Raw genomic sequence first — 12,982 nt, 5'->3', positions numbered from 1 at the left:
GGGTCAGCTAACTCAGATACTCTTGCCTGGAAAATCCCATGGAGGGAGGAGCCGGGTAGGCTGCAGTCCATGGGGTCGCTAAGAGTCAGACACCACTGAGCGACTTCACTTTCACTTTTCACTTTCATGCATTGGAGAAAGAAATGGCAACCCACTCCAATGTTCTTGCCTGGAGAATCCCAGGGATAGGGGAGCCTGGTAGGCTGCCGTCTATGGGGTCGCACAGAGTTGGACACGACCGAAGAGACTTAGCAGCAGTAGCAGCATAAGTACCAGGTAGGATCATTGTGGGTACTAAAATAACCTAACTGTGCTAAAATGGTGGTGAGTGCGTAGTAAATACTTGAGGATAAATGATAAGAGGATTCCTTTCTGTTTCTTTTCTCACTCTTAAGCTTTCCACAGATTTATATCCTTCTATCTTCCTCACCTGAAACATGATATGTTTTGTTAGATTGATCCAGTAACTCTGTACTGTTTATTCCAATTAGCTTGCAATGTGTAAATTACTCTCTGTATCTTAAATTCAACATGCATTTTTAACATGAACACATTAACATTTTAACAATAACATTTATTTTTTTAACATTAACACTGTCCAAAAGGAAAGTCATTTGAAGCAAACTTTATTTTCCTTTGCTGTGCTGGGAAAGTTAACTAAGTTACCCATTAGACTGTTTAATCAATGGAAAATACCTAAAGTCTTGACAGATACACAAGTAGCAATGATATGATGTAATTTCTTACTCGTTTTTCCTTGTTTCATTTCCTCTTAAGTTTTTCATTACCTTGTATTTGAAATAAAGCAAACCCTGTCTCATGGTTGGCATTTAATAGGTGTTGAATTCAGAGGGAAAGAATTAAATGTTTTAATTATGACCAGAGGCACTGACTTCTCATATTTATGAAAAACTACTTCAGTTAATTTCTTGGGATGGGAGAAGGGTTAAATGGATTACATTATAAGGGAGACTGAACAATTTATAGCATCTTTTATTTACACTTAAGGTTTTATTGTTAAAGGAATCCTGGAGATGAAATGGCTCAACCTCTTTAATTTATAGAGAAGGAAACCAAGGTCCTGAATTTAAATGACTGAAGGATGCAAGAGGACTTCATTTATTTTTCTTTACATTTGAGTCAGCTTCTAAAGGGAGTTGATCAAGGGCACTGATTTTACTAAAACTTCCATCTATTCTAGGGGCACTTACGTATCTACAAAAAATATACAGAAGATAAAGACTATGGTTAAGAACATCAGCTTTTGGGTCAGAGAGACCTGGTTTCAAATTCCTTCTGCATCTCTTACTGGTTATATGACCTTGGACAGATTGTCCAAAGTAATCATCAAATTATGCAATCTCTCCATGCTTCTTCATATTTCCTTATCAATAAAGAAAGAATGACAAACGCTTGTCCTCTTCAAAGTGGAAATAACAAACTTTCATAGATTTATTATTGATGATAAATATGATAAGGTATATAAAAGATTATCACCAAGCCAGGTGATGGTAAGTAATCAGTAGACATCAACTACTATTATAACATGAATTAGAAGTGGGAAAGTTGAAGGGAAGTGATAGAGGCAAAGATAGTCCTGTATTTTGCTAGTAGTGGGCCACTAGTTGGCTCCAGGCTTCTTACAGCCAACATGGAGGAACAAACATGATTGATTACATAGTTCACAGAGAAGTTAGACATATTGAGTCTATTTATCTGGCCAAGTCAGAACCTCCCTCCTCTACTCCTTTCTTTGTATTTCTATACAATTTCTCTTTCTACCAAACATATCAGTATAGGCTTTAGAGACTTGCAGAGTAACAATAAGGACTTCCCTAGTCTGCCCAAGACTCTCTCTTAGCATTTCTCACAAAGCCTTCCCCTGCTCCCCACTCCACACTTCTTAATAGCGCCTGAAGAAGAGAATCCACCTAAGTGTCTTCCACTTAGCACATGCCATTCCCACGAAGGCCAAGACTGTGGGGGAGGCCAGGGATGGATTTGAGGCCATGTAACTTATTTCTCTCATCTGCATTAGAAACTCCTTCCTCCCAGGAACCAGCCTTATTCATCTTCACATATTCACTCACTCCGTCTCACAGTGAGTAGGTGGTGACCACTCTTATTCATCTTTACATATTCACTCCATGTCACAATGAGTAAGTGGTGGATACTCAGTAAATGTTTGTGATTTGCAGTAATAAATGCGCGTATGTGGAGGAGTTACTGGTATGGAAGCACTCCTATTTTTGAGTCTGGTCTGGAGAGATTATTACAACCAATATGGATTTTTCACCCAACTCCAACGACAGCGCTCACGGCTGAAATCTCAGTATTTTAAATGAAAAATAAAATCTCTATGAACTCTTCTTCCCTGGGTACTGATGTGCAGCGACCTGTGTTATTAAATGTCAGAATGAAATAGAACCAGTTTTCTTAAAAAGAGAGAAGTATAATTCTTGCATTTCTGGTATCTTTCAGAAAAGGTACACTAATTGGTTACCTTCCAGGACACGTACATCACTGTAACTCACGTAAAGTCATGGCCAAACCTCATATCTCAAAAAAATAGTATACATTCTGCTTGGGGTGACTCTTCGCGACCCCATGTACTGCAGACCTCGAGGCTCCTCTGTCCATGGAATTCTCCAGGCAAGAATAGCGGAGTGGGTTGCCATTCTTTTCTCCAGGGAATCTTCCTGACCCAGGGATCAAACCTGGGTCTCCTGCATTGCAGGCAAATTCTTTACTGTCTGAGCCACCCTAGAAGCCTTCTATCACCTATAGGGGAAATGTATTGATAGAAAGGTTATACTACATAAAAATACTTTTTAAATCTGTATATTGAAATTATTATGAAATACCCTAAATTTTTTGTAGAAAATATTTAAAGTTACTTATTTTGATGATATTCTTTCTTTTCATGTTTTTGTTAGAGTCAAGAATCAATTCCTTTTCACTGAAAAAATGATTCCCAAATCCATGTATCTTGAGTCTCTCCTTACTTAACCACATTTAATAAAATTAAATGAAAGATAATACTGGGACTTATTCAATATGGTGTTTCTTTTTCTTGCTTGTTTTCTTACTTGATATATAATTAAGTATCTCACTCCAATTTAAATTACAAGCTAGGAATCCTTTAAATGTTAAACTGGAAAATAAATTTAAAGGTTGTTTGAGGTAATTGGGGCTCACATAGAGCTAGTTTCCATATGCTATATGTAAGCCTGGATTCAAATAATAGAATAGGGTTTAGTTTTTTTTTGTTTGTTTGTTTGTTTTAAATTAATTTCTATTGGAATATAGTTGATTTACAATGATGTGTTAGTTTTTGCTGTATAGCAAAGTGAATCAGTTATACATATACATATATCCACTCTTTTTCAAATTCAGTTCCCATATAGGCCATTACAGAGTATTGAGTAGAGTTCCCTGTGCTATATACAGTAGGTCGTTATTAATTATCTATTTTATGTATCATAGTGTGTATTTGTCAATCCAATCTATCCCTCTCTGCCCCCTTTCTCCCTTGGTAACAATAAGTTTTTCTGTATCTGTGACTGTATTTCTGTTTTGTAAATAAGTTCACTTGTGCCATTTTTTTTTTAGATTCCACATATAAGCAATATCATATGATATATGCCTTTTTCTGTCTGACTTACTTCACTCAGTATGACAATCTCTAGGTCCATCCATGTCACTGCAAGCAGCATTATTTCATTCTCTTTTAAAATTTGACCAAAATAGTAAGTCTGGTAACTCTTTTCTTCTTTCCCAGCCCCTTTGCTTTTACCCTGTCTCAAGCCAACATGTCACTGAAAAATGAGCCAAGAGTAAATACCTCTGCACTGCAGAAAATCGCTGCTGACATGAGTAATTTGATAGAAAATCTGGACACGCGAGAGCTCCACTTTGAGGGAGAGGAGGTGGACTACGATGTGTCTCCCAGCGATCCCAGGATACAGGAAGGTAAAGACTGATGATCTGAGTGAGGAGTAGAAAGTTTATCATGGTTGCTTGGCAGAACACAGATTTGAAATAACCAGCAAGTGATTGATCATCCTTGCTGATGTCACAACACTGGGCTGAGTTTCACTAGCTGTTTTCTTGTTGTAACACATTATGATTCTTAAAAAAGATGCCTGTAACAGGCAAGTGATGCTAGTATCATTGTATTCTTACGACAATTTTATTTACTTTTTTATTTTTTAGTGTATATCCCTTTCTCTGCTGTTTATAAGACTCAAGGATTTAAGGAGCCTAATATACAGACGTATCTCTCCGGCTGCCCAATAAAAGTTCAAGTTCTGGAAGTGGAGCGCTTTACATCTACAAAAAGGGTCAGAGTGTATATGGACTCAGCTTGTATTCGTCAATATTTATGACTTAACACAATGACTTTCATTTTCCTTCCTCCTGGCTATGACTATGTCTTTAACTTTCAGTTTGTGTTTACGTTTATCACTTCTGAGTCCTCATCACCTCAGATTTTTGCATCCTTCTCATTTAGCCTTTATTCTTATACGCCTCTTCCCCCATTCTGGAAAAAAAAATTTTTTTTAAGGCAATTAAGACAGTTTATAAGTATAATACATTGCAAAGTGCCTCTCCTGCTCTCCCTCTCTCCCCAATTTTCTGTGCAGTGTGGACTCGGGAGGCATTGCTATTCCACCTAGAATGCCAGTTATAAACCAAGGAAACGTTTAGCTTTCTTAATACTTGTTCAGTAAGAAAATAATAATGCTACCTGACTCTCAAAAGGAAAACATCTGGGAAGCTGCACGGTCAATGCCTTTGCCCAGAAGTGCTGCTGAGAGATTTCTTTGCGCATACTCTGCCGCTCCGTCTTGTTCCTTACACCACCCCTTAAGCTTCATTGATATGCTTTCTCTTTAAGCTCTGGAAAGGCATTGGGAGTAGAATGTTTTCAACAAGGAAACCTGGAACCTCTTTAAGAGGACTGGACTAGGAGATGCTGTTAGGGTAGCTGTGTTTGCTCTATTCCTGATTGGGTTGCGCACTTGTTAAGTCTGAACGTAGAGAACACTGCTGCAAGCTGGTGGCCTTTGTCCCTTCCAGTTAAGCTCTGACTGGCAGAGTAAGGCTGTCGTTGACTTCTGCTTCTGGGGAAGTGGGGAATAACCTTTCTGCCTGGGGAGGACTCTGGAGGGTGGCCTGTGCTGCCTGCGTCTTGGTGGTTTTGCCTGTTGCTCTGACCTGAGCTTTCCCTGGTAGCTCAGATGGTAAAGAGTCTTCTTGCAATGCGGGAGACCCGGGTTCGAGCCCTGGGTTGGGAAGATCCTCTGGAGAAGGAAATAGCAACTCACTCCAGTATTCCTGCCTGGACAATCCCATGGAATGAGGAGCCTGGCAGGCAACAGTCCATGAGGTCACAAAGAGTCTGGCACAACTGAGTGACTTCACTTTCACTTTCTGTCCTGACCTACCTGTGCTTATCCTAACCTCTAGTTTACAGCCACCTCGGTGTCCAGCTTTCCTTCAGCATCTTCCTGTGAGTTGGGTCCTTATTTCCCTGACACACCACTGAACACAACCTACCAAGAAATGTCTCTAAGATGACCTTTGCCTTATATCACCTACAGTATTTAGATTGAGAGGTCATAACACATGGAGGTTAAATGCACAGATTAGCACAGATTACAGAGCCAAACCATGTGGTTTAATTCCTGTCTTTGTATTGTGATCTCCAGCCAGTTACTTAACATCTCTGTGTTTGAGTTTCCTCATCTGAATAATGGGTATAATAGTACATATCTTATAGGTTTGTTATGAGGATTTAATAAAAATAATAAATGGTATTGTATAATATGGACTTCCCTGGTGACTCAGATGGTAAAGAATCAGCCTGCAATGCAGGAGACTTGTGTTCAATCCCTGGGTTGGGAAGATCCCTTGGAGAAGGGAATGGCTATTTAATAATAATAATAATACATGGTATCGTATAATACCAGAATATAATATATTGTATTATACAAGTATATACTATATAATACTGAACATTATTATTACTATGTATCTCCTAACATTATTCATGAAGATAAACACTCAAGCCACCAAACCAGGACTACTCTTTGCTCGTACTTTTTCGTTAGTAAAGTAAGTTTAGTTCTATTCTTTTTTTATATATATCAAAATTTTTATTTTGGATCCTAATTTTTAAAGTATAGTTGATTTCAAATATTATATTAATTTCACACTTCAGTTCAGTTCAGTCACTCAGTGGTGTCCAACTCTTTGTGACCCCATGGAATGCAGCATGCCAGCCTTCCCTGTCTTTCACCAACTCCCGGAACTTGCTCAAATTCATGTCCATCGAGTCGGTGATGCCATCTAACCTTCTCATCCTCTGTCGTTCCCTCTCCTCCTGCCTTCAATCTTTCCCAGCATCAGGGTCTTTTCCAGTGAATCAGTTCTTCCCATCAGGTGGCCAAAGTATTGGAGTTTCAGCTTCAGCACCAGTCCTTCCAATGAATATGCAGAATTGCTTTCCTTTAGGATTGACTGGTTCGATCTCCTTGAAGTCCAAGAGACTCTCAAGAGTTAATTAATTTCACATTTTGTTTTAAATCTTAGTCTGTGTAGGAAAAGCTAAGGATCCTCCTTGTCCTACTTAGTGTTTAGTTTACTAAGAAATATGAACTGACTCCATGTAGTTTGAATGTCATTCCAGGTAAATAAAAATAACACCTTTCTATGACTGAATCTGTTCTGTGTGCCAGTTCATGGTAGGCACTTCTCTGTTCACTCTCATGACAGCCCCCTAAGGACAGATGCTACTACCCACCCTCCCCAGAAGGAGGTCTCCCACGTGTCCCTCCTGTTCCTCCTCCCTCCCTTTGCTCTGCCTCTCGAGACTCCCTTGCCCTTGTCCTCTGGCAGAGCTCCGGCCATGGAGAGCCCAGACCCCGTTCACTCTGGGCTGGATGCATCCCTTGACCAAGGCACCCTCCCCTCCAAGGCAGCCTCTTTAAGTGTCCCTCTCCTTCCTGCTCCAGCACCTGGTCCTACCCCTTGTCCCTTCAGAATGAGATGTGCCTTCCTGAGTCCCAGGTTACTGTCCTCACATTGTGATTTCCTTCCTCTTATCACACCTTCATGGGCAGTCCCTTTATTACAGCTTCTCACACTATTCCAGTTCCAAAGTATTCCAATAATTCTGCTGAGATATTATCTGACCGAAGTGATGCTTGGTTAAGGCTTCATAGCTAGTAGGCTGCACCAGGCAATTTCAAACCTTTAGATGATTCAATAAGGATGGGACAGGCTGTTGCCATTGCCCCACACTGTCTTAGAATTGCTAAGAATTGTCTAAAATCCTCGGTTTATGTGTGAGGGATAAAACTTGACATTTGTAATGTTTTTAAGTATTCAGTTTTGTTACATTGAGAAATATAATCCTAGAGTATGTGGCAGGTTGCATAAGTTGTATAATTGTCCTCATTTATTTGATTTGTCTTAAATTGAGCATTTTTCACTCAAATGCAGAGTTTCTGGTCGCTCTGAGTTCTCCTGCATCCTTCTTTGTGAAACACGATGCAGTGTGATGCCTGTAATGTTGGTCAAGGTGAAAGGCAGCATATAATATTAGACCCCAGAACTGGGTCCTTTTGACTTCTGGTTATTGTCGTTGTCATGGATCCTAACTGGAGGCAAAGCAGGAAATAGATTTGAGTGTTTACCAGTGATATGTTTGGATTCTAGACTTAAGAGCACAAGTTACATTGATTCTGGGCTCATTTTTTTTTAATTAATGTATTTTCTTGCCACACAGTAGGGCAGTGGGATCTTAGTTCCCTAGCCAGGAATCAAATTTGCGCCCCATGCATTAGAAGCACAGAGTTTTAACCACTGGACCACCAGGGAAGTCCCCTCAGGCTCATTTTTTTATACTACAGTTATACAGAGTGGTCATGCTTTAGAAGTTTGCAGAATATACCAAACATCGGTGATGAATGGCAGCAGGCCTGGTCACCCAATGGGGTTACTGATACCAAAGCCTGGATAAACTAGCAAAGGAGGAGACATTTACTGCTTCTTGCCCCAACACCCGTCAACACGTACGGGGCCTGGATCTCCCAGTAGGGGCCAGTGTCCTCTAGGTGGTCCAGTGTCCATTACCCTCCCCCACTCCCCACACACCATGGGAGCTTTCAAGATCTCCTGTGCTTTATAAATCTCTTTCCATCTTCTGACACTTTTTGCTTTATCAAAACTTTTAGCCCTCAGGTCTGTTAGCGCTTCTGATTGAATCACTAGTCACCAAGATATATTTGCATTTTAAGAAGAAATATTTTTTAAACGTTAAGTGGAAATTCATCCTAGTTAAGTAGTTGAGGAAATATTTTGTGTGTAGGAAGGTCGTTTGCTCTTTCCCTTCTAATCATCGTGTACCTTCCTAGTCACTGGTGTAGCTAAAGGACAGAGAGCTGTTGTAGACCAGGATGGACCTCTCCAGGCATTTCAGAAGGAGAGGGCATTAGTGTCATTTGTGAAGAGCAAAGCTGCACTAAGACTGTGCTCCACAATGGAACTCATTTCCTTCAGCTTCCCTCTCACCCCCTGCATTGTCTGTTCACTGCTTGGACAATCTCGTGATGGCTAATTAGGGCTTTCACTCATTGTCTCTTTTTACCTGGCTTCTTGTTTCAGAGGTATGTCTGTGTGTCTTTGTATTTAGAACAATGAGATTTGTGGAGGTTTGCCTCTGATATAAGTCAGAGTTTGTCTTGCATATATCATAAGATAAATATTTAAGAGAATATTACTTCTGTAATCAGTCATTTTTTAAAAACATTTTGCTTCCTTACTTACACAAAATAAGTAAGCTGGATTTACAGATACTTCCATGTTACTTTTTAATTAGCTATTGTACACAGAGAAATGTTGTTGTTATCTAAAATATCAACCATTTTTATTTACCACTATAGGTACCAAGCGTCAATCTTTACACTATTGAATTAACACATGGGGAATTTAAATGGCAAGTGAAGAGGAAGTTCAAGCACTTTCAAGAATTTCACAGAGAACTGCTCAAGTACAAAGCCTTTATCCGAATCCCCATTCCCACCAGAAGGTAACCCAGAATTGATTATAAAATTATCCCAGTATATGGGTTGGATAGAAAGAATATTTTGGTTCATATTATTGGTTAACTAGTCCATTGTTGCTAGATATTCCTTTTTATTAAACAGACTCTTCTAAAAATAAACCAACTCATGAAAAATACTATGAGAGTCATGGTTCAAAGAATAGTAAATATTTTACATTGTGTGTGTGTGTGTGTGTGCATTTTAGACACACATTTAGAAGACAGAATGTCAAAGAACAGCCTCGAGAGATGCCAGCTTTGCCCCGCACATCTGAAAACATGATCCGACAAGAAGAGCAGTTCTTTAGTAGAAGGGTAAGTCCTTTCACTTTTCGGTTGTTCTGAACAAACTTCTGCAGCACTGCAGAAACAAGGCATTGACTGAAGGTTGAGGTGGGCCTCGATGCAACTTCTCTCACCCACTGATCTATCACCTAGGCTGTTTTACCTCTCGGGAACCAGTTAGGGAAGGCTTCTTCCCCAAACCACTCTGGCCCTAGGGAGGTTGCATTTCCCCAAGGAGGAAGAGGGTTCTCCATCAGGAGTGATTTAATGAGGAAGCTGCACTCCCTGCAGGAAACTTTTGGGGTTCATTGTGAGTCAAGATTGAGCTCATAGTTGAGGGCTTTGAGATCTACTCTTTTAAAATCATCTAGTTCCATATATTTGCTTCAGAATCTATAGTGGCTTATCCTAAATATACGTAAAATCTCATTCCCAGACCATAGATGAAGCAGTGAGGGTCTGAGAAGAGTAGGACAGAGTACAGACACATACAGCAGGACAGACACCTCAGGACAGGGGACACTTCTGCCCACTTGGCTTCAGTGATCTGGTGCTGCCTAGGGCAGAAGATTAATTCGTTTTTAAATTTAATTAACAATTAAATGTCAGTGTTGGGGCTTCCCTGGTGGCTCAGTGGTAAAGAATCTGCCTGCTAATGTAGGAAACATGGATTCAATCCCTGATCTGGGAAGATCCCACATGCCTCAGAGCAGCTAAGCCCGTGTGCCACAACTCCTGAGCCTGTGCTCTAGAGCTTGGGAGCCGCATCTGCGGAAGCCGACGTGCCTTAGAGTCTGTGCTCCGCAACAAGAGAAGCCACTGTGATGAGAAGCCTGTGCACCAAACTAGAAAACAGCCCCCGCTTGCCACAGCTAGAGAAAACCCCGGCACAGCCAAAAATAAAATATATAAAAATTATTTTTTAAAAATGTCAGGTTTTTTTGTAATCTGGAACTTTTATGTTTTAAAAGAGATATGTTCAATGTTCCTGTCCAGTGATAACATTAATGAATAATTGAATGACTTACAGAAGATGGAAGGATCATGTCATTGTCATTAACTGCTTATATTTTCCTTTAAGCATGATGATATCTTTAATCTGAAATATATGTATTACAGAAACAGCTGGAAGATTATTTGACAAAGTTACTAAAAATGCCTATGTATAGAAACTATCATGCAACAGTAAGTACTTTTCAGTGATTTAAATTCTGAAGTGATTTTATAAAATTGTTAAGTGTCGGCTACATTTTAGATCATTTTATTAACATAAGTGCTTGTATCCACTGCTGCATTATTCTTTGAGTTAAACTAAACTAAATAAATGAATACAAATTGATTTTATTGTATAGCACAGGGAACTATAATCAGTCTCCTATGATAAACCATAATGGAAAAGAATATTTTAAAAAAGAATGTCTATATGTATACCACCGAGTCATTTTGCTGTACAGCAGAGATTGGCATGACATTGTAAATCAACTATACTTCAATCAAAAAATAAAATTAAAAAATAGGAAAACAAAATTGATTTGACAGCTAGGATCCAGTTTAAGGTGATGCTATTTTTAAAATATCGACTATGATAATAAATATAACAATAAATTAAATGAACTTGAAATACTACTAAAGATTATCTAGAAATGCTGCTAGATTATTTAGAAATCAACCTCCTTCACTCCTCAGGCTTTCAGAAGAGAAAATGCCAAAATGCATTTCTAACACTGAAGAAAAAAAACATTGAGTAGTAAGTGATGAAGACAGTTGAACAGAGTTGAATACCCAAAGACTGTACGGAGCATACTGTAATTACCATCTGACTGGCCTGTGATGCCTATAACAGGACTGTCTTTTCATGTGAAAGTGAGAAGCATGGGAAATGCTAAGGAGAGGAAAAACTCTTGAGAATTCTGAGAAAAGAGAGGAGAGGTGGTGGGGCTTAGAAACAGCTGCAGAGGCTACGTTTGGGAGGCACTTAACTGGCAAGCAGAAGGAAGTGGGCTTTACAGAAGGCGTCAGAAAACAATGAGCTTTGCCTTGAGAGGCCCTTGAAGGTGGGGTTAGAGATTTAAAGGGTTAGCTTCAGTTATCCAAAGGTTCAGATCATTGAGAGGGTACTGGATTGTTAGAGCTGGCACCTGTGTATGTATAAACTGTACTGCTGTGGAGCGTGACCATGTGTATATAGTGTATATGCAGAATTTCAGAGTAGGTGAGGTTATGATCCGGCCTCTGGTTTAGAGAATGGCATGAACAGGTGAACAGAAAGAGCGAAGCCCTCTGTATTTAGGAGAGGAGGCAAGAGTCCCTTGACTATCTGGAGTTTTCTTGCTGCCCTATAGATGCCTGCCTCTCTGTTATTTGGAGACGGGCAGGGCATGCACCCAGCTGGTACCCTTTACGCACAAATGACCTGGGACCGGAAAACCTTCTGCAGCAGCTTGCACTGTGACATTTGAATGGTCTTAAAGGAGCTTCTGTGGTTTCATAATCCTGAAGAAGGGAAGCCAGGAAGAAGCCAGCAATTTGGGTTCAACCAGAGACTCTCAAGAGAAGGCTGATGGGAAATATTTCTTCCCTTCCAGAACTCAGGAATGTTCTTCTTTGAAAGAACATAATGAATAAGGATGTTACTTCTATTATTACTAATAATGGGAGTCTAATGTTGATTTTAAAACATTTACTTTTATTCAAATGTTCATATTAGTTTCCTTTCCAATCATAAAAATCTTTTAAAAGCTGAGCTATGTTGTGTTTATATACTCCAGAGTGTCTTCTAAACATTTCCTTTGGAAAGGGAAATCTAGTTACAACTGATAAAAGAAAATGAGAAGTAACATATATTTATTCAATTTTATGTTTTGGCCACGCCTCATGGCTTGCAGGACCTTAGTTCCCCTACAAGGAGTTGAATCCAGGGCCCCAACAGTGAAAGCACCAAGTCCTAAACACTGGACTGCCAGGGAACTCCCTCATTTTTAATGGCTACTCAGATTATTCTCCCCAGTAGCGGTATTCTCCAAAAGGCTTCAAGCGTACGAATCAATTTTATCTGTCTGAGCATTATTTTCCTCTCACACTAATGATAATCTGACTCAGAGACTAGCTTGCAGGGCTCTGCCTGATACTTGTGAAATTAGATGGCATAGTGTGTCTCTTTTGATAATTGTGAGACATATTCAAATTTCTGTCTGCAAAAAGCAGATAGAAATATTAAAATGATTTTAATATAATCATATATAATTAATTTATATTTTTACAAACATAAGACAAGCCCCCAGAAATTTCGAGGGTCTATTATTATCTCCTGGGTTTGTTGCTTGTCCTTTGGCATGGGAACCCTTTGGTCTCCTATTTTCCTAGCATTTAAATTTCACAAGTTCCTTTGGAAAGACAAAAGATATTGATTAGTACATTATTTAGAGATCAATAGCCCAATGGAATATTGTCAGACTAAATTAATCATTAAATTCTTATTCCTGCGGTTTGCCTGCTCAAGTCGAGAATGGGATTTTTATGAAGATGCACTGAGACATTTGGACAATACAATGTTTGTTAAATTTCAAATTGTATTATTTAGGTTTG

General features: G+C 39.3%; 1 protein-coding gene and 1 long non-coding RNA gene across 19 annotated transcripts in view; one reads left to right on the top strand and one right to left on the bottom strand.

The window, feature by feature from the left end:
• Positions 1-12,982, top strand: part of PLD1 (phospholipase D1) — a 214,146-nt gene that overhangs the window by 85,101 nt on the left and 116,063 nt on the right. For 10 of the 18 annotated variants that reach the window (XR_014077081.1, XR_014077080.1, XM_081570924.1 and 7 more), the window contains exons 2-6: positions 3,782-3,972; positions 4,216-4,343; positions 8,952-9,097; positions 9,319-9,427; positions 10,517-10,582. Coding sequence is in view for 16 of the 18 variants with exons in the window: in XM_081570924.1 (XP_081427050.1) it covers positions 3,813-3,972; positions 4,216-4,343; positions 8,952-9,097; positions 9,319-9,427; positions 10,517-10,582 (609 nt within the window). In the remaining 2 variants the exon portion in view is untranslated. Of the gene's footprint in view, positions 1-3,781; positions 3,973-4,215; positions 4,344-5,443; positions 5,516-6,061; positions 6,121-8,951; positions 9,098-9,318; positions 9,428-10,516; positions 10,583-12,982 lie in introns of those variants that run through there. The other 8 variants (XM_081570933.1, XM_081570932.1, XM_081570929.1 and 5 more) reach the window with 2 other exon arrangements.
• On the bottom strand, positions 1,422-5,356 carry LOC145538613 (uncharacterized). The gene is made up of 4 exons (XR_014077089.1): positions 5,221-5,356; positions 4,751-4,902; positions 3,845-3,987; positions 1,422-2,781 (listed from the first exon to the last, which is right to left on the bottom strand). It is a non-coding gene; the product is annotated as an uncharacterized LOC145538613 (long non-coding RNA).

The sequence above is a fragment of the Giraffa tippelskirchi genome, chromosome 2 (assembly GCF_054371585.1).
Source record: "Giraffa tippelskirchi isolate mGirTip1 chromosome 2, T2T-mGirTip1v1.2.pri, whole genome shotgun sequence".
NCBI classification, from domain to species: Eukaryota; Metazoa; Chordata; class Mammalia; order Artiodactyla; family Giraffidae; genus Giraffa; species Giraffa tippelskirchi.
Note: the sequence above shows the minus strand (reverse complement) of the source record. Positions and strands in the feature narration are given on the sequence as shown.